The 20,994-nt window shown below is 31.1% G+C and overlaps 1 protein-coding gene across 1 annotated transcript in view; it reads left to right on the top strand.

The window, feature by feature from the left end:
- Positions 1-20,994, top strand: part of LOC107443626 (phosphatidylinositol 5-phosphate 4-kinase type-2 alpha) — a 39,649-nt gene that overhangs the window by 10,030 nt on the left and 8,625 nt on the right. Inside the window, exons 2-4 of the mRNA XM_016057558.4 lie at positions 17,371-17,468; positions 19,870-19,966; positions 20,083-20,226. Coding sequence (XP_015913044.1) covers positions 17,371-17,468; positions 19,870-19,966; positions 20,083-20,226 — 339 coding nt within the window. The remainder of the gene's footprint in view (positions 1-17,370; positions 17,469-19,869; positions 19,967-20,082; positions 20,227-20,994) is intronic.

The raw sequence follows: 20,994 nt of genomic DNA on the forward strand, positions 1-20,994 counted from the left end.
TACCTGTACTCAAACTTGAGCTTAGACTTTCAAAAATCGATGGTCGTTTTTTTTTTTTTTCTGTTTGAAAAACACCTCTTCCATATTTCCCGGGAGGTTTTTGCTTTCATTCCGGGAGATTTTCACGGATTCCATTGCTTGTTCTCTTTTGGTGCGGTTAATGTTAATTTTAGACTTCGCACTCCCTTGGATAATTTCTTTGGCACCATTCGAGAACTTAATCGATTCAAGATATTGGTTATTATTTCATTAAATGTGGGTAATAATTTATAAAAACGTTTTGTGGAATTTTAGAAGAGCTTATGATGGTATTTTACATTTTGTATAATGCGTCTTGTAATCACCTCTCTCACTTTCCGAAAAAATTTCAAAATATTAATTGTCAAATTTAAAGTTGAAGAGCGTGCATATGGAGGATCGGAAATTAACTTTTAAACAAGGAAGAAACAAACACGCTATCAAAATCTGTCGTATCAATGGAGATAAAGATAAGATAAGAAGTAAAATCAATTTTATGCCCTATGAAACTTTAAAGACGTTTCTATTAATCGCACGTCAATTCTTTCAATCTGGTCCCACCTTCCTCTGTAGTGATTCGTTAAATTTCGATATCTTTTTTGTTTTTTCACCTCCTAATGAGCATAATTTTTTTGCTTTAATTTTAACCAGAATTCTAAAAATGTGTATTAAGGGCAGTCAATACGATACATATTGCATAAAATTTCTTTTCTCAGGTATTGCATCTTCATTCTCTCATGTTCTTCCTTAGACTGTTTATTACTCGTTGATTGACAGACACTGCACTACGATTTATGCTGCCATGGTGTTCTCTAAACATAGCTCTTACCATGTATTTTAAAGATTTCGTTGAAAATAAACTTACAATCACCTCTGTATAAGATTCCATACCCAGTTCGCACCTACCACAGTGCTGACGTAAAATATCCTCAGTGGTATATGGATCATGGGTTAGAGTCCCCTTTCCGTCAGGCTAACCGTGTGAGGTTTTCCTCTTCAAGTAACGCAATCACCTCTAGGGTGAGGGTTAGTTCCATCAAAAAGTCCCCCTCGAAGGCAAATATCTCCTAATACTTGATCCAGGAGTTCCCTTGTCTTCTGAATTGGGTTCAAAATTGCAAGGCTATGGAGTTGAACATTAGTAGCAGTAAGCGCTAAATTGGGTCGACTGTTCAACGACGGTTATAAAATAAAATAAAACAAAAATCCCCTCTGTATTGCCGTTGTGGAGCAGGGGATAGAGTGCTCGCTGCCCTTTGAGATGACCCAGGTTCGAATCCCAGAGTTTGTTGGTCGATACAACCTCTGCATCCTGCTCGCACCAACCACAGTGCTGACGTAAAATATCCTCAGTGGTAGACGGATCATGGGTTAGTCCCCTTACCGTCAGGCTAACCGTGGGAGTTTTTCATGGTTTTCCCCTCCATATAACCCAAATGCTGGCTAGTTCTATCAAAAAGTTTGTCACAAGGCTTTAACCAGATGTCCCCTTGTCTTCTGCGTTCTGGGTTGGATTCAAAATTACTAGGCTATGTAATTTAACTTAGAATTGGGTCAGCTGTTCAACGCCGGTTGTAAAATAAATTAAAATCACCTCTATAATGAATGTGATAAACTAAATGTTAGTAGCAAAATCCAAAATTTAAAATAAAAAAAGAAATTTTACATTGTTATAAATTATATAACTTATTAATATTTATTATTTCTAACTATTACTCTTTAGAAAACTTTTGTTTCCTTACGAGAGTACAAAAAAGGGGACCCACAGTAATGTTTATTGTTTGATATTTTCATTTGAATGCACAAACTTGAGACTTTTAAATATTTCCTACAAAAAATTGAAAACAATTTATTTTCGTATTGAAAATAAATTTAAAAGAAAAAAAAGATTGTGATCGTCGCAAGATGATAACAGCTTACCCATAGGCAAAATGGTTGTAGTTTAATTTTTTTTGGAAAAGAAATTTTATTGTGTTTTCATCTTGGACATCTTTTAACTGTTAACCCTGAACTGCTCGTTACACTATTTCGCTGACATATTTACAGAGATGCCAACTTGCTCCGGACAGCAAATATATATTTTAAAGTGGTAGTTTATCAATTGTGATTCTTGGTTTAATAAATTCAATTTAGTAGATTTTTATCCACCACTATTTCTAAATAATTCGTAGGCTTATATCATTCACCACTTTATAGTACTTATGTCATGTAATACCTTTTGAAAAGCAAGCAAAAATAGTTAAGAATTTGTAACATTTACTTCGTAGTTATTTACCGTTATTTTAATTATTTTGGCGTGTCCGGAGCAGTAGGCATCTCTGTATTTAAATGCAGCTCTGACACATTCTGTGTAAATTCTTTTGATGACTGAATAGACATTGAACAGCCAATCGAGATCAATATTAACATTTTCGGATTGGTACAATGGTGTTTGATGCAGATTGTAATCTGCATCATACACCCGTTTGGGATTCACAAGTTCATACATGAAATATGATTTGAAAACTAGGCTTTTTTTTTCAATTTTACATGAATAGTGAATGAACCATTTATATTTAGTGGAAGACAGTCTACGGTCTTGTGCAAGTTATAGGGTACGTTGACAATGGATCCTTTTATCCTGAACTGGTAATCAACACCCAGTTCTCGTATTTGCATGAAGGGGTTCGGAGAGTCACCGTTCGCTCTTCGGTAGGGTTCAATTCTCTTAACCACTTTGGTACTTTTGTGAGGGACGAGCTTCATGCTTGCGTTTGCGAACAGAATCCTTTCGTTTTTCCATTTATGTGTAACGCTTAAGGTATTCCCGTCTACGCGCTTTGGCTTTTTCAGCCTCGGTAAGTTTAGGCCTTGGCATCGTTTTTTTCTTGCTTCAACTCTAACCTTTGGAACCGTTTCAATGAGTTTGGACCCTCTTTATTTGTGATATTCACCTGAATTAATATTGAAAACGATCCAGTTCGAACTGTAGGTTAGAATTTCTGATTCTTAATTAAAACAATAAAAACAAAAATATCGTTCAAATGATGAAATTCTCTTTTGTTCACCACTCATGAAGTATTTATAGGATCTCTCTGGTCCCATATCTCAAAAATAAACTCACCAACTTAATGCATAACAAAATTAAAAGTGAAAAAAAAATTATCAAATAGCAACGGTCGCCATAGCAACGTATGCGCGCTGTTTATTATTACTCTTGATTATTGTAGTTGAGAAGTGCGGACGCCATGGAATCCAAAGCAAAACCCATTTTGCCAATGGGTAAAAAAAAAAAAAAAAAAAAAAATTCTTCTTCGAAAAGAAAAGATCGAATTAAAATTAACCTCTATCTTAATCTCTCTCGTATTCTAATTTTTAATAAATGGAAATTAATGGAAACGAATTTCATACTTTCTGTTTGAAACTTAAGAATCTGAAGTTAAAAAACACTAACGACCTCGAACTTCTAAGTTTGATTAATAAATCTAAGTTCGATGTAGTTAGTGTTTTCTAGTATTGAAAGTAAAATGTTATGCAGAATAATTGGATGCAATTGATCAGCATATTCTTAAGAATACACGAAACGAATATTGCAAAATCCAATTATTGATGTAATTAGACTAGTCGTCCTATTACTACATTAGTCGGATATGTCAATTGCTGAGATTGAATAAGGATTTGAATTCTATTCCGTACACATGGCGAAACTTCCTTCCTTTTTATGTAATTGTTTTAAAGGAAATATTTTTTACACTTTTTATTAGTAAATTTGTTAAGCGTTTATTTATTTTGAAGAAATATACTTCACTTTATGTAGTAACTAGTAATTAGGATAAAATAAAAAGGAAATTAAATTTTGACATGGTAGGATAATTCCATACATGGAATTTAGTGTCATTTGGCATCAAAAACGACTAATTATGTTATTAATTTGTCAAAAATTGCAATATTTTTTATTACCGTTATATTTTTATTTGGAATTTTTTTAAATTTTCATTTATTAAAAACGTAAAGATTTTACATCACATGTTTCGAAGTAGTTGTGCTATTGTATCACAAGCAATATTATTATTTTACTTATTGCATTATTACTATGTTCTATATTAGTTTTTGCTGATATTCGTAGTCTTTCCGTAATTATTGTTGCCAATAACTAATATCGTATATTAGAAATTTATCGTACCGTAGTGTTATCACGGTAGATTATGAGAAACATTTTAAAATAATGTTATCCTTAGAATATTGTTATCCTAAAGCAGTAAGTGGTACGTACAATCAAATCCTTCGTAGAACAATTTCTATTTGGAACAAAACTATTTACGTCCACACCTTCCTATAGAACAATTTATGTTCCAGTCGCGATGAAAATGTTACACGCTCTTATGAATTTTTGTTTACAATTTCGATAACGGTTGCTGCAGATCATTACTACTTCTGCAGAATACTTTTAATCTAAGTTTTCTTATTAATTTTTGAAGCAAACAAAAAAAAAATTTTTTTTGGGGGGGGGGGGATTGATGACACGTGAGATTATGCTCAGAACACCCTTATAAAGTATTTGAGCCGCGATGGCTCAGGGGATAGAGCGTTCGTCTTCCAATGAAATGAACGAATCCCAGTCGATACGAATTCTGCATCCGGCTTGCACCGACCACATTGCTGATGTAAAATATCCTCAGTGGTAGACGGATCATGGGTTAGAATCCCCTTGCCGTCAGGAGAACCGTGGGAGGTTCTCGTGATCTTCCTCTCCATGTAACGCAAATGCGGGTTAGCTCAATCAAAAAGTCCTCCTCGAAGACAAATTTCTTCCAATACTTGATCCATGAGCTCCCTTGTCTTCTTGATTGAGTTCAAAATTACAAGGCTATGTAGTTGAACATTAGTAGTCGTAAATTCAAAAATTGGGTCGGCTGTTCAACCACGGTTATAATTATAATATGAAGTACTTATCTTCTTCCTCTGCTCCACTGCAGCTTTCGTGGGCCCACAAAAACACTTTCCACATTCGATTAATTCCTCTTCCCTTTTTGCAGTTTAAAATATGTATCCTTGAAAAATTAACAACCAACATCTGATGTGTTTTTATCATCTTTATTCGAAAAAACATCGACCTGGAGCTAAGTTTTTTTATTTTATTTTTATTAATTTTTTTATATGAATTTATTTTATATTGGTTCTTATACATTTCTTTTTGATAAATTTATTTTGTTATTTATGAGTTCTTCATACATTTCTCTTTTTAATCATTTTTTTTTCTAGTTTCATCTATTTTCGTTAGTTTTTTAGTCACTGCAAAACAGCTTTCTCTTCCTTGACAGCATGTTCTTTTTTGTTTCGTTCTTCCGATATTCTAAATCGGCTTTATATCGTGACCGTACTATGGGCCATATTCAATTGTGCCATATCCGAGTCATATCCTCTGGGCGAGGGGGAAGAGGTTACAGCTGTCCCGGGCGTCAGTCCAACTGTAATAACTAATAAAGTTTAAAAACAAAGGAATATTGGAGATGGCTCAGTAAATAAAAGGAAAAAAAATACTTTTTTGTACAGACACCATAAATTTAACAACAATAACTCGCCAATATTTCTGCTCCTCTTCGCCTAGTACAGTACAGAACCCTTTATCCGGAAATCAGAAAACAGGAAAACCAAAAAACCGGAGCGAAATTCGATAAATTTTCTCGCCATTTAAAAAAAAAAAAAAAAAAAATTTCTCATAAGATTTTACGATTTTTCTTTCTTTTTTTAAAGATGTTTACCTTACCATCATTTTGGAAATAATCTTTAGTGTATTACTTCATTGTTTTATATCTTCTTTTTAAGATTATTTCCATTTTTTTTTTTTTTTAGTTGGGTTTAACAATAAAAAAACGGCTTTTTGTAGTGATTCAGAAAACCGGAAAAATCAGTTATCCGGAATAGCGATGGTTCCGACCGTTCCGGATAATCGGTTCCCTACTGTAGTATGTATAATTTTAAGTTTGTCCACTAAAAAGCAAAACTAATTTTGCCGGAATAGAGGTACCCGGTCCCTGATTTACAATCCAGAGATCTGTAACGTCTCTTTCTCCAATTATAATAGAAGCTTTTATTTATCCTAAAATGTGTTACCTGAACTAAAACAATATCAATAATCAAGATTTTTTTTAACAAAAATATTAGTTTGGGGAAGCGGATCGTTAAAAGTCTCTGAATTCGAAAATTGCCTATTTAGTAAAAACACATGGCTGTCTGTTCCCAAAATGAGTGCGAACTGTTTTAACTCACTCGTTAGTCTCTTGCCTTAAATCATACACCAAACCTCAGTTAATCTGTTCGGTTGTTTGCGTAATAAATTTATCCGAATTTTTTCAGGAGGAAGACTCTCCGAGCTATCCTGGCAGAGTCTCAGCCGTTCTTACGGCCTTTAAGTTAGTTCTATGGCCTTGACGTCGAACTGACATTCTCACTTCCTTTCATTAATTCTTCCTTTCTCTCAATTATTGTTCTTTTCCGATGCCCCCCCCTCCCTCCTGTTCTTTCGTCGTCATTCCTTGGGATTGGAAAAGTTATCTACTTCAGTAGTTGTTGCGTGTGCTGGTGTGATTTCAAGCACACGAATGAACCTCATTGTTAAAATATTGTGTCTGGTTTCGTCGCTATAAATCATCCCTGTGCCGAGATTGCTTTAAATGGCAAAACGATAAATTTGACCATACAATTGCACGTTGTAATGTGTTGCGAATGAGGAAGAAATTGTTATGTTTGTTCGTTGCTATATTCCGTTGACTTTTGTTTACTTGATTTATAGATATTTATAGTCGGTGCGTGTTAATATAAAATTGCGTTATAGTAGTTAAGCGTCTTCTACCTCGGAAAATTAAAGCAGCTTCAAAAAAATATTTAGATATTTTGTTCAAACGCACTGCTTATTTCTCCCTTCCCTTTTCTTTATACGTAAGATAATAGGTGTTTTACTGTTATTTGTTATTATAGGTGGTATCTGTTATTATAGGTGGTAGCAGGTTGTAAAGTGTAGTAGTCAGTGAGGTTACCAACCTCAATCGTTGGGTTTTATAGATAAATGCTGTTTCCCTTCCCGGCGGGATATTTTAATGGGTAAAATCCAAGTGTACGGAACGGCCTTATCGCGTTTTTTATTTGAAAATTGTCACTAAAACCTACAGAAAGCTTGATTATTTGGATTGATTACTTAAAAATGAAATCCGGGATATAGCCCGGTTGGCAGGGCGCTGGATTCATGCTTGTTAGAACTGGAGTTTGAATCTAGCCGGTCGAAGACTCCACGCGTAATAAATGGTGACTGGTGCACGTTAAATCTGTCGGGTCGCAAAGTCCTCCATGTCATCATAACAAATCAATACCCCTGGGGGGTACTGAATTGGAGATTGATCGTTCTCTGGTTCAGGTCAAATTTACGATCTGTGGACGAGAGAATGGATGTATGAATGGGTCCGCCCTATAAACGGGTGTGACAGAAGTCGAATTCTTGGCCAGAGATGGCGCCACTGGAAAACAAGAACAATCGCACCCCACCACCTCAATAGAAGACGACAACAACAACTTAAAAATGAAAACGAGGTTTAGTTAAAAAAAATTACGATATAGTAATGCATGCAAAAACGAAATTTTGAGCTATGCAATCATGTTTGGAAGAAAAATTATTTTCTTGATGGGAGGGAGAAATCCATGTGTTCTCTTTCCTAGTTCTTTTTTTTTTTTTTTTTTTTTTTTTTTTTTTTTTTTTTTTGTGCGTTGCGTGTGTGTGATTTAGATCAGCGGTTTTCAAATTTTTTCGGTACTGGAGCCTTAAAAAGATAGCTTCTTTCAGTAAAATTTCGGCTCCCCCCCCCCCTTCTTTTTCTTAAAGCTTTTTAGCAGCTGTTAAAGCTTTTTAGCAGCTAGGAAAACAAAAGAAATTTATTTAGAGATCTTTATTATGAAGAAAGAATTTTATTAATTGCTTCATCAGTAACAGGCAGTTGAGTTCATAGGTCTACAGCTCCCCTCCCGTTTTTTTTTCTGTGTGTGTGTGATCATTTAGACCAGTTTTTCCATATATTTTCGATAAAGGAAACCCTAAAAAGAAAACTTTTTTTAGTGGAACCTCGACTTTTTTTTTCTTTAAAAAAAGCTTTGTAGCATCTGCGATTATACTAAAAAAAAAGGGAAAGAAATTAATTTAGTAACATTTATTGTGAAGAAAAAATTTTATTAATTGCTTCATCAATAAGAGGCAGTGTTGAATTCATAGGTCTATATCGCCTTTTTGTCTAGTAGTTTCTTTGCATAGTAGTTTCTCTGCATAGTAGTTTCTCTGCATAGTCGAAGTCTCTGCATAGTGTCTGCATAAGTCGAATCGACTAAAATAAGTTGAATTATGGTTTTAAAAAAGAACTGTTAGAATGGTTATCGGAGAGAAATAATTCTTTATTATTGAATTTGATTATTTTATTTTGAATTTTAAAAGTTCAATGAGAAATCCTCTTACATTAATAGACTAAAAAATAGTTAAGGAATTTTTCATTGAATAATTTCATGAAAATAACCGAAATAATAAATAAAAAATAGATTATTGGTTGGCCTATTAAAAATTTCAAAAATAATTACTACATAATAAACAAAAATAATCGAAAATAAATTCAAAGTGTCCTAATTCACGGAACCCTAGCGGTCCGTGGAACACCTTTTGGGAACCGCTGATTTAGGCCCCATTTCTAACCCCACTGATACTTATTACCTTGCATACGCTATAAGTTCCTCCCCGCTCTTGTTTCTATTTTCTTTTAATTTTTTTCTACCTTGCACCATTAAATTTTATGTTCAATCGAATCGTTATATTTATATGTGTACCTTATTTAAGAAATGCCTATAGTTAGTAAGTATTTAGTAAATTCAGTATTGAAGTAATATACTAAATATATATTCGTTGTAAATGTTCACAATACTTGGAAAATGTGAGACTGCGAATAAAATTCGTTATTTAACGTTTAAACGATAAAGACATTTTATCTCTGCAGATTATCTGCTGTCAAATGTAAGTAAAAGAAAATGACATTCATGTGTGACAATTCCAACTTTTGGAACATTTTATGAACATTCTACTTAAAAAATTTATCTTATTGGTACAACACTTCAGTTGATAAGCTTACACGATTCAGTTTCAATGTGACTACTTTATCTTGTGATACTCAATAAAAATAGTGATAAAAAATATACTGATGTTTTGTCCGTTAATCATTACACCCCACGAAAAAATTTTTTTTGACGTTTTATGCTGTGTGCCCTGACACTGTTTTGCATTTGCAGTCCAGACATTTTGTGAAAGGTCCGTTTTTCGTGAAATTGTGAAAAAATTACTCACATTCTTTTAACCAGGGTCCGCTTTTATGAATTTGTGCAAATAGGGTCCGTTATTGCAAAAAAAAAAAAAAAAAAAAAAAATTTCACGGAGTTTTTAAATTGTAAAGACATACAAGATTATGCTCAACACTGTAAAATTATAATTAAAACATTTAAATTTTAAAAAATAATCAATAATTGCTGCTTCTAAATTAGAGATGCAACATACAAATATTTGGTATTTAGCCTACATTGCTGAACGCAGAATATTAATTTCGGACGAATAATGGAAGAATCGTCTGCCGAAGACAAAACTTAATTCGTTTACATCCATCTTTCTTGTTTTCTGCCCTGGAAAGGGTTTATTCGATTAACAAAATAATAATGAAGATAAACAAATTTGTGAAGGATCCGATTAAAAGAAAAATCATTTAGTGAAGGGTCCGTTTTTAAGTTAAAATATTTTGTGAAGGGTCCGTTTTTAAGTTAAAATAGTTTGTGAAGGGTCCGTTTTTATGAAAAGATATTTTGTGAAGGGTCCGTTAACGGACCCAGATTTCTTCTAAACAGACCCCTGATTTGATCTAAAATTTTAAACCCCTCTGGAACTGTAACAACGTATTCTTTGCATGTAGTCAAAACTTTGATGTGTTATGCTTAAAACGGATCATTAAAGATAATCTTTTTAGTAACACGACACATTTAATATAACAAAATAAAAGTACAAAAAGTAAAAATCACGTACACACATTTCAATACGAGCACAACCTGTGCACTACTCGTACCAAAAATCTCAAAAATGGAAAACAGTTCTTGTATGTTTTTCCCTGCCCCCCCGGGGAGGAATGAGTCGTAATCATTCTCTCTGCTACCAAGTGAAACTTTTTTAAAGCCATTTTAAAACTCCATTTGGAATTAGCATAAAAAAACTCTGAGTTAATCGTGGTTTTAATAAAAAAATCTATGGGTTTAAAAATTTTATTTCCAGGACTACCAACAAAAAAAAAGATGAAGTGCTTTTTTTTCTTTTTTGTTTTTGTTACTATACTTGCTACATAAATGAGTATTTTTTTAAACATAAATTTGCATTTTAATGAGATTTTTTTAAAAAAGCCAAACTGTTATCACGTTTTTTGAATCGCGAAAAATTATTTTTGATTGCGCTCCGTCAACCCCCCTAGTTAAAGTTTCACCAAAATTTGCCTGTACCGCAGTGGACAAATCGTAAAAACGGTTCCCCAGTCAAACACTGAGGTCGAGCCTCACTGGCTGCGGTCAGTTAGCGGGTGGGTGACCACTTAGATCAACCTGAGTAGGGACCGAGGGTACGCGGTATGCGTATTGACAAAACATACCGTAGATTGTAAAGGGGTTGGCGAAAATATCTATCGGCGTTGAAGGAGCGTCTCGCAAATCGCCAAACAGCTGTGTGCTTATGTTTTTTTTGTGTTTTTTTCGGTATCACGTATCTATCATTCACCAAGTTATATATGGGTGTGACATTTCAGAGTTTCAAATAAGCTGATCTTCATTAGATTCTTCTGCATTAAATGAAATATAAAGCGTATTTTTTTGTTATAGCTCCGACATAATCGTTTGTATTTGTTAACATAATTGTGTTTATTAGCGTTTTTTAGAAGATCGTAATAAAACTAAGATAAAAAAAATTATATATTATTACCTCCATAGCCCCCTTCTGTATTTTCATAACTTTCATTAAATGTATACGCGTATTTCGAGTAGTGCACTTCTTTACCTACTCATCCACTAATTAAAATTAATAATTTCACAATAACCTCTAATCCTTAATAATGAAATGATTATTACAATAAAGTTCGTTTACTTAAAAGATTTAAAAAAAATTATTGTTCAGCAGTGACTTTGTTACTAATTCTATATTCATTAATTAAACTTACTGGTTCTGCTCGATAACCATTTACAATTTTTTTAAAATTTTATTTAATTTTCAGTTATTATGGAATTACTTAAATATTTTTCGACGTAGAGATTATTTAGCAATAATGCGAAAAGCTGAAATTTATAAATGTATAATATTTATAAATGTTAAGAGAATTATTAGCAGCTATTTTGTACTAATTATTTTAGTTGAAATGTTCATTATACACAGTTTTATAAAAATAATCGTAAAATTCATTGAACGATGGAGACATTGACATTTTAAAGTGCAAGTAGAATTCAATAATCATTTCATTTTATAACTGTAAAACGGTAGATAAGTAACTTCGTTATAAAGTTTTACATGATACGAGAATATTATGCTATTGCTTTATAATAAAAGAACAACATTTTAAGTTCTAAACTTTTTGTGGAAAAGAAAAAAAAAAAACGAAATTTTTTTCCTGTCATCGGTGTTAGCGATTAGAGAGTGTTTTATCGTATAAATGTTAAGTCAGTACTGTTCCATTTTAAATAAAAATGCATTTTGCTCCGGAAAAAGAATTACTTGAATTTGTCAATAGAAATTCCCTAATTATTGTAGCAAGAACTTTTAAATTTCTAATCAAACTTTCCTCTATTATAATTTTGTGCAAATAATTATTATTAATAATATAAATGACTATTAAAAGGAATTAATTGAGAATGTTCAATTTTAATAAATTAACTGTTTACGCAATCAGATTAATAACTTTTTTCATAATTTACAAATGGAGAAAAAGTCTTTTACAGTTTAAAAGTGAAAAGAAAAATAAAGTTGAGATTAAGTTTATAAAGTAAGCATAACTCGAAGGAGGTTGAAGTAAGGGCATTAAAATCAAAATTTCAAAAGAAGAAAAAAATCACCTTTTAGTGTACAGTGAGCATTAAACGAAAAATCTAAAACTAACTTTTGATCTAATGATCAGATGTTTACGTTCTAGGACTCAAACTTTAGATTTAGAATTTCCTTAATTCCCTACCACTATTGTATATATTTACTTTTCACCTAACTTGTAAAATTGTAAAGTTTAGAATTTCTTACAGAATCACTCAGGCAAAGTGATTGTGTTTTATTTAAATATTATTTAGAAAGAATTTTTCTAAAAGTATTTCTTTTAAAGTTTTTATCAAACTTTTGTTTCTTTATTTATCTATTGTTATTGAAAGTTAAGTTGATGATTTTTAAGTTGAAATGAATGCCGCCCTGCTTTGCATATTTCAAATATTATTTCTAAAGATATGTATAACTTAACATTAAACATCCAGGACCTTACAATTGTAAATCAAACAATCACTACATTTATTTATTAAAAAACACTCTTATGACCTGATAATAAATTGATCTAAATCTTAAATGTGAGTTTTATAACATATAATTTATTTAAACTCAGCACATACATCTAACCTCTGTTGTCGCCAATGTCTCAATTTTAAAATATAGTCTTTCTTTTATAAATTTTCTGATATTTTCATATGAAGGATGGTATTAAGTTCGAGAATTAAAAATTTGTGCCCAAAAAAGTTGCTAAAAATTATAATTATTATTAATATATGACAACAGGAAGTTTTTAATTGAAGGTTGAAATTTTTTTAAATTATGTTATTTTTTAATTATATTTTTAATTACCAAACTCATATAACAGTATTTAGGAATCTATAAATTTTTGTTACGTATGATAGTTGCATTATAACCAGTACGCAATATGTGTAAATAAAATATATTTTTAAAATTGTGCATTTTCTATTAATTGCATTTATTATTCTTATATTGAAAAGGTATCAAGTTATCTATGACCTCCATAATGAATGAAGTATTTACCGACTTTTATATATATTAAGAAATTGAATCAATTTTTCACAAAGTTTAAAATCTCATCTCATTCCAAAAAAAAGTTATTTCATAAAATTATGCAAAAAAGTAATTTAATATATATTTTTTTATAATGAATGCTTCTAGCAATGAAACAAACGCTTTCAAACTTTATTTTAAAAATATTGATTATTTCGTTTACAAGAAACTATTACTTTAAAGCATGATAGCATTTTTGAATACTCTATTTTTTTCTAGTAAATAAAAATGTCTTTGTTAATTTCTAAAAAAATAATCTTTATAAAAAAGCTTACATTATTCTTTTATAGAGAATATTGATTTCATAGAAAATATCACTAAAATAAAACAGGTTATGTTTTCTTACAATAAAAGTTAAATAGAATTAATTCTTCAAAATAGCGTTTCAATAAAACATAGTATTAAAATGTTACGTTATTTTTTGTGATTGGTTCATTAATAAATTATTTTTATTTCTTCGCAAACACAATTCTTGCAAAAAAAATTTAAAAATTGAATCTGCTTTATCAAAAAACTAGATCGTTTTATAAAATATAAATTATAGCGCTTAATAAAATATGAATACAGTGTATTTGTAAAGTGATCCTGACAATAAAAAGGTGTTATTTTCTTTTTTATTTTCTCTACTAAAAGGAATTAATGAGTTATTTTTATTCATAATGGCTAGTCGAGGAGAAGAAAATATCGAATTACACTGCTTAGGTTAATGTAATTTCGTTCTCCCACCACATTTACGCGTAATCCATCGCCAACTCCACCTGCAATCGCCACGTTTACAATCTACGGTATGTTTTGTCAATACGCGCGCGGTATCGGTCCTCGTTAAACTGTTCTACCGTGAAGTGCTTGACTTCACACGCAGGTCGTCGGGCTACCAAAGCAGGGAGGCCATCCTCTCTGCAGATGATCAAAATTGCAAAGGCGTTTCTTCAGATCATCCTCAGGGATGTTTCCCAGACAGTCACCAATAGCCATTGTGCAGTTCTAGTGCGACGTAAATAAAGTACCTGCCTACCTACCAAAATTTGCTTACGTTAGAATCCCCTTGCGTCGGGCTTACCGTGAAGGTTTTTTGAAAACTTCAGTTTTAGTCAAATTTTTTTATTTTTTGTTCAATTTTGTTTTCATTTTTTACAATTGTTTTCTAAAGAAAAAAGACAAAAAAAAACTTTTTTTTAAAAATTAAATATAGGAAACATCAGAATAGTTTTTTTTTATTTTTTATAAATTATATCGAAATCTGTACATTCGTAGAAATCTAAGTTTTTTTGCATTTTATTTTATTATTATTATTTTGCCTTATCTCTTAATGAAAATGTTCTGAATTCTTAGCTTTTCTATTTAAGTTTAAACACTGAAGTTTTTTCACTGAAGGCACTATATATTTTAACTATTGGCGATCGAAATGGGCTGCAGGTGGCGTAGAGCAGAGCTCTTTTCCTATGGCAACACTTCACATGCTTTCCCCATTATCGTGCGGAAAGTCATAGAGGAAGGAAGTACGTTGGTTTCTCTCTTGATTTTCATATAGATTAAAATCTTTTAACTTGAAAAACTATATGGAACTGAAAACTACATTAAACATAGCTCCAAAAAAAGTATCACGGAAAGTTTTAAAAATATTTTTATTAAGTAAAAAGGAAAAATATTAAGAAAAGGGAAAATATCGTAGTACATTCCTATATAACTGAAAAGAGGAGGAGAGGGAAGGGAGAAGGGCTAAAGGCATGAAACCGGTCTCTCCCCAGATGGCGTATTCGAGTGTTGCGATCGCGAATATAACAGGTGGGCTGAAAAGTTCGTAGGCTGACACATAGATGGCGCTACTATTTTTAAATCCATAAGATTTTTAATTAGTTCTAACTTTCGAAAGACACGTGTATAAATTTGACAGCTGTCGGACTATTAGTTTGTGAGATATAGTATTTTTAGTGAAGCAACTTCTGTTAGTTTGAAAACAATGGATAAAAAGGAATTTCGTGTGTTAATAAAGCATTGCTTTTTAGCGAAAAAAAATACTGCTGAAGCCAAGACTTGGCTTGATAAACATTATTCGGACTCTGCACCAGGAAAATCAACAGTTGAGAAGTGGTTTGCTAAGTTTAAACGAGGTGAAATGAGCACCGACGACGATGCACGCATTGGACGCCCCAAAGAGGCTGTTACCGACGAAAACATCAAAAAAGTTCACAAAATAATTTTAGATAACCGTAAAGTGAAGTTGATAGAGATATCTAAGACTCTAAAGTTATCAAAGGAACGTGTTGGACATATCGTGAATGAATATTTGGGTATGCGAATGCTCCATGCAAAGTGGGTGCCGCGCGAGCTCACAATCGACCAAAGACAAAAACGAATTGATGATTCTGAGCTGTGTTTGAAACTGTTTAATCGTAAAAAACCCGAATTTATGCGTCGTTATGTGACAATGGATGAAACATGGCTCCATCATTTCACACCAGAGTCAAATCGACAGTCAGCCGAGTGGACTGCACGAGATGAACCAACTCCAAAACGAGGAAAGACGCAACAGTCAGCTGGCAAAGTTATGGCATCAGTATTTTGGGATGCGCATGGTATAATATTCATCGACTACCTTGAAAATCGAAAAACTATCAACAGCGACTATTACATAGCGTTATTGGAGGGTTTAAAGGACGAAATCGCAGAAAAACGACCCCATTTGAAGAAGAAAAAAGTGCTGTTTCGTCAAGACAATGCACCGTGTCACAAGTCAATGAAAACGATAGCAAAATTATATGAATTGGGGTTCGAATTGCTTCCGCATCCACCGTATTCTCCAGATCTGGCCCCCAGCGACTTTTTCCTGTTCTCAGACCTCAAGAGAATGCTCGCTGGAAAGAAATTTAGTACCAATGAAGAAATAATCGCTGAAACTAAGGCCTATTTTGAGGTGAAGGACAAATCATACTATAAAAATGGTATCGAAAAATTATATGACCGCTATAACCGCTGTATCGCCCTTGAAGGACACTATATTGAATAATAAAATAAAATCTTATCAAAAAAATTTTTTTTTCTGTGTTAGCCTACGAACTTTTCAGCCCAACTGTTATATGATATGGTCCAAAATAGATTTTCACCACGTAAGACTAGAATTTTAAATAATGGTAGAAAATTCGATTAAAAGTGCATAGCTTAGAAGAAATTAAACTAATAATTTTTCGTTAAAAAGAATTCATCAAATTTATTCATTTTATTATTATTGCATAAAAAATGATAAATTTGATTTCCAGCACTTTTTACAGATAATAGAATACTTTTATGGTGTATTTCACTTTTAGTTTTATGAACAAACTTCCACAGTTTTGAAACAAAATTCTATTAGACTCAAATAGTAATAAAAATGTCCATCAGATTACTCGAATCAAATTTCTTACCCTTTTCAATAACTTGCATTAAAAATTATAAAGCTTGATTTTTAGCACTTTTTGCATTTAATAGGATACTTATATATAGTGTATTTCTGTTTTTGTTTTAGAGTGTATTTTGGTCTTGAAACAGAATCCAATAGAATCTATTAAAATATTTATGCCTCATAAAACTGTCCAAAAGGTTTCTGGAATCAAATTTCTTATCTTTCTCATAATTTTTTTTTATTGTAATTAAAAATTCCAATCAACGGAAGTTAAACCAACTATACTTATACATATACAATCACTTTATAAAGACATACAAACAGAAAGAAAAAAACCTATATGTCAAATTTTATATAATTTTGAGTAATAAAATTATTCCAAATGATTCCCAATATATTAAAAACTGGGTCTCAAGAGATTACTCGGTTAAAAACTTTATTCGCTTCAAAAGTATACGAATTGAAAATAACAATCAGCATGTTTCAAATGCTCAAAAGCAGGCACCCATTTTCAAGACTTGCCAGGTGAGAATGAGAAGAAGCAAAAGTGATTTGAAATATAAAGCGCCAATTGCCAACAAAAAGTGGAAAAATGAAGATGAGAAACAAAACTATAAATACGATACTATAATACAAAACTATAAAACTATAATGTCGACTGTTATTTAAAATTTGTATATTTTTGAAGCGCATAAATTTTTTAATCAAATAATATATTACCGCTTCAGTTTTTTAAGTTTATTAATTGCAAATTTTATTGTAAGAGCAAATATTTTCCTTGATAATTTGATATTTCTATTTTTTGTTGAATTTATGATGCGTCAAATGAATAAAACAACTGATGCATATAATTTTCTTACAGATAAGTGGCTTAACTCATGTTAATGTTCCAATAATGTTGATGCCTGATGATTTTAAAGCCTTCAGCAAAGTGAAAGTTGACAACCATTGTTTTAACAAGTCAGTATGCTGTTTTGATACTGTTCGTTGTTTAATTTTATACTTAAGTAAAAAGCTGCATTCATACAATATAGTAAAATTAGCTTTCATTTTACGACAAACTATTGTCATAAAATTTTTTACCCAGAAGTGTTTAATTTTTTTATATTTTTATCTTACAATAAAAGTTTAAAGTTAGTATGCACTTGAATGTTTACTAGAAAATTGTTTGAGAATTGTTTTAAAGATCTAGGTTCTTTAACCACTTTTAGGCAGTGGTCGGAAAAACATTATTTTTGTAGTGGGAAGGAATTACAAACGTATCGAAATGTAGTCATTCTAAGCTTCAAATTTTTATGCCTTTCTCGACAACAAGAAATTTAAGAAATGTTAGGAAATTATCAAATATTTTCATTTTTGTTAAGTATTTAAAGCTTTTTTTATATTTTCTGTAAGGAATAAAGTTTAGTGGAAATTCCGAAGAAAATATGTTTCTTTCCATTGAAATAGCATCAATGTTTCACAAGTGTACACTGTACCTCCTCATTTGAAGGTGCGGCTAATGTTATTATTCGTAATAAGTTATTATTCATAATGGCTAGTTTAATATTAGTAAAACGTAATTCTTATTAATGCTCGGCCACATTGTCAACCACGGAAGGAAACAGCAAGTACAGTAGTTTTGTTTCTTTCATAGCTCTACTTTCAAACACTGATTTTAAGTGTATAGTTTGATTCTTTTAAGAAAGTATAATAATGCATCTAATGCTACTTTAGGTGGTACAATTATTTACATATATAATATGCTATGCTATGATATATGAGCCGCTCAGAAGCCAATGCGGTTAAGTCCATTTTTTGATATTTTCTGATTTTTGGAAATTTTGATGAAATAAATAATAATCTTCTTAGTTATTAAAGGATTTACTCGTTTTTTACTTTTTTCTAGGTTAGACAGCAATTTTTTTAATAGCTTTTGAATATATTATATAATAATTTCAGAAGCCATTGTGAATAAGTCCACCTTTTATCAATATTTTTTTACATAAACTTTAAAATAAAAATTAAATTATTCTTCTTCTTTCGATATTTGTTGGTAACACTGAAAAACAAGAAATTCATAGTAACCAGGGTTGCCAGATAGTATTTTTTCACCAAAAAAAGGGGTATGGTATTTTTCGTAGTATTTTTTTAAAATGTGGTATTTTTTAATTTTTTAAAATTTTTTTTTCAATTCCTAAAACAAAGAAAAATGCCACTTTAGTTTTGAAGTAAAAAACAATTTTTGAAATAATCCAACAGTTTATTTTCTATTAGTCACTGTATCTAGTGATGATTGAGAAAAATCGAAGTTCTTTTATACTAGAAGACAAAAATTTATTGTTTATTTCTGTCAAAAAGATAAAATGCTCTTAATGCTAAATTATGGTAAATAATTACAATTACTAATTGAAATCCTCTATCAGTGTGTCTCAATATTATTTACTTGAATTCGATTATTTTATTTTGAATTGAATAGCTTTATGGATATACTTATGGAATACCAGTACTTATGGAATGTTTTTCATCCTTTTCATAATTTATTCAACATATTCATTTTTAAATTTTTTTTAAAAATTTCGCTTTTTTTTTTAAATTGGCATTTAACAGAAATAATTCATATAAACAACTTAAATATTATATAAGTTAAAGATTATTGATAGAATATAAATATTATTATTACTAGTTTACAAAAAACTTAACTCTCAGAACCCTAGGGTTCAATGGAACACCTTTTAGAATATGCTGATCTAGTGAATCAAAGAAAATAGGAAAACAAAGCTGCAATTGCCTTAGGCTATCCAAGGCCTGATTTATCATAAAGCCTGAAAGGCCTAGACCTTATCATCCTACTTTTCTGGAGTCCAACAAATGTTACAAAAATTTTTTTTGTGAGTTTTCTCTTAAAAATTGTCTACTATTTGTATGTGTTAACAAAATTGAATCAAATATACACAAGCATTCAATTTATTAATATGCTAATATATCATCATAATTTACTTATGTTATAAATAATTTAAAAGCCTTTAGTAAAAAAGAAAAAGAAAAAAAAGAAACATGTAAATTTGGTTTTAAGTTGCGACTATTGGGACCATTATCAAGTTGTGACCCTTGGCGATTCTCTGCCTACAACCCCCTAGATCAGGCCCTGATGGCTATGAAATCTTATTCTTTTCTGCAAGATTCAAGTTTAAACTGGAGACTGGAAGATTCTGTATTAATTAACACTCTACTTGTCCCTGCTATTTTAAGATGAAGTATATCATTATACGCTACTTCCATTGTTAAAATATTCCTCTTTCAATTGATAGAAATTTTTATGTTTGCAAATGCATTCGGTAATGTTCTTACTGACAAAAACTTTTTTTAAACTTTTTTGTAGGGAAAATATGCCCAGCCATTTTAAAGTCAAAGAATATTGCCCATTAGTTTTCAGAAATTTAAGAGAAAGATTTGGTATCAACGAAACAGATTACATAGTGAGTATAATTGTCTTACTTTTTAAAATATATAGATTATATCTTAGGATTTTTTTTCCCTTGCTTGTTGCTAATTCAAACTTTACTTACAAATAATCATTCTTTTATATTTTTAGAATTCTTTGACCAAGTCTCAACCTATACCTATTGATTCGGACAAGAGTAAACTTTATGAGTCATGGGATAAATTGTTTGTCGTAAAATCTTTACAGAGTGAAGAAATTGAATTTATGCATACCTTGCTGAAACATTATCATCCGGTAATTAATATTCATACATTTTTAATCCTTGTTATTCACCATTTGGTATTATCTTAATCCTTTTGTGCTTAGACATAACATACAGTCTATATATGAAAAATTCCTACCTGCAAAAAGTGGTAGTACACATTTGCTTATAACAAGTTGATATTCTCTTGCCTACTACAGGCTCGCTTTTGGAGATCTGAACCCAAGATACCTAGAATTACTTAATTGGAGATGTTCATTGGATAAAGACTAAATTTTGCAATCTTATCACTCAACCTTTGGCCTCTAAACGAGGAAATTAGTTAAAAACTCTTCTATCACTAACCTGTGAAAGAAAAAGCAGAGATAAAATCTACACCAACTGAAACTCCCAGATGATTGAAACATAGATTAGAAAAGGAAATCAAAATATTAAGTTAAGTAGAAGTCATCTGGCAATTAGAGCTATCCCCACAAAGCAAGAGCACCGAACAGAAGACACAAATCGCTGAAATTTTTATACCTTATAAATTTTACAATTTTTAAAGTTTAATAATGGAACCAAGCATTTGTTTAAAAGTTTATGAGAATTTTGTCATGAATCCGACATTGCTCAAGCTTGAAATCTTCTTTCAACAAACCTTCTTTCAATCAGATTTGGGCTGAGACCGTCTAGTTTCCATTGCCCACCACTTCAGCTATAACAAAAGTAACTTCAGATTCAAATATAAATATTTATATAATATAACATTTGAACTATCAAACAATTTTGTAAATAAAATTATTTGCTCGATTTTTGTT

Source organism: Parasteatoda tepidariorum, chromosome 10 (genome assembly GCF_982258835.1).
Source record: "Parasteatoda tepidariorum strain Cologne lab strain chromosome 10, Ptep-v5.0, whole genome shotgun sequence".
NCBI classification, from domain to species: Eukaryota; Metazoa; Arthropoda; class Arachnida; order Araneae; family Theridiidae; genus Parasteatoda; species Parasteatoda tepidariorum.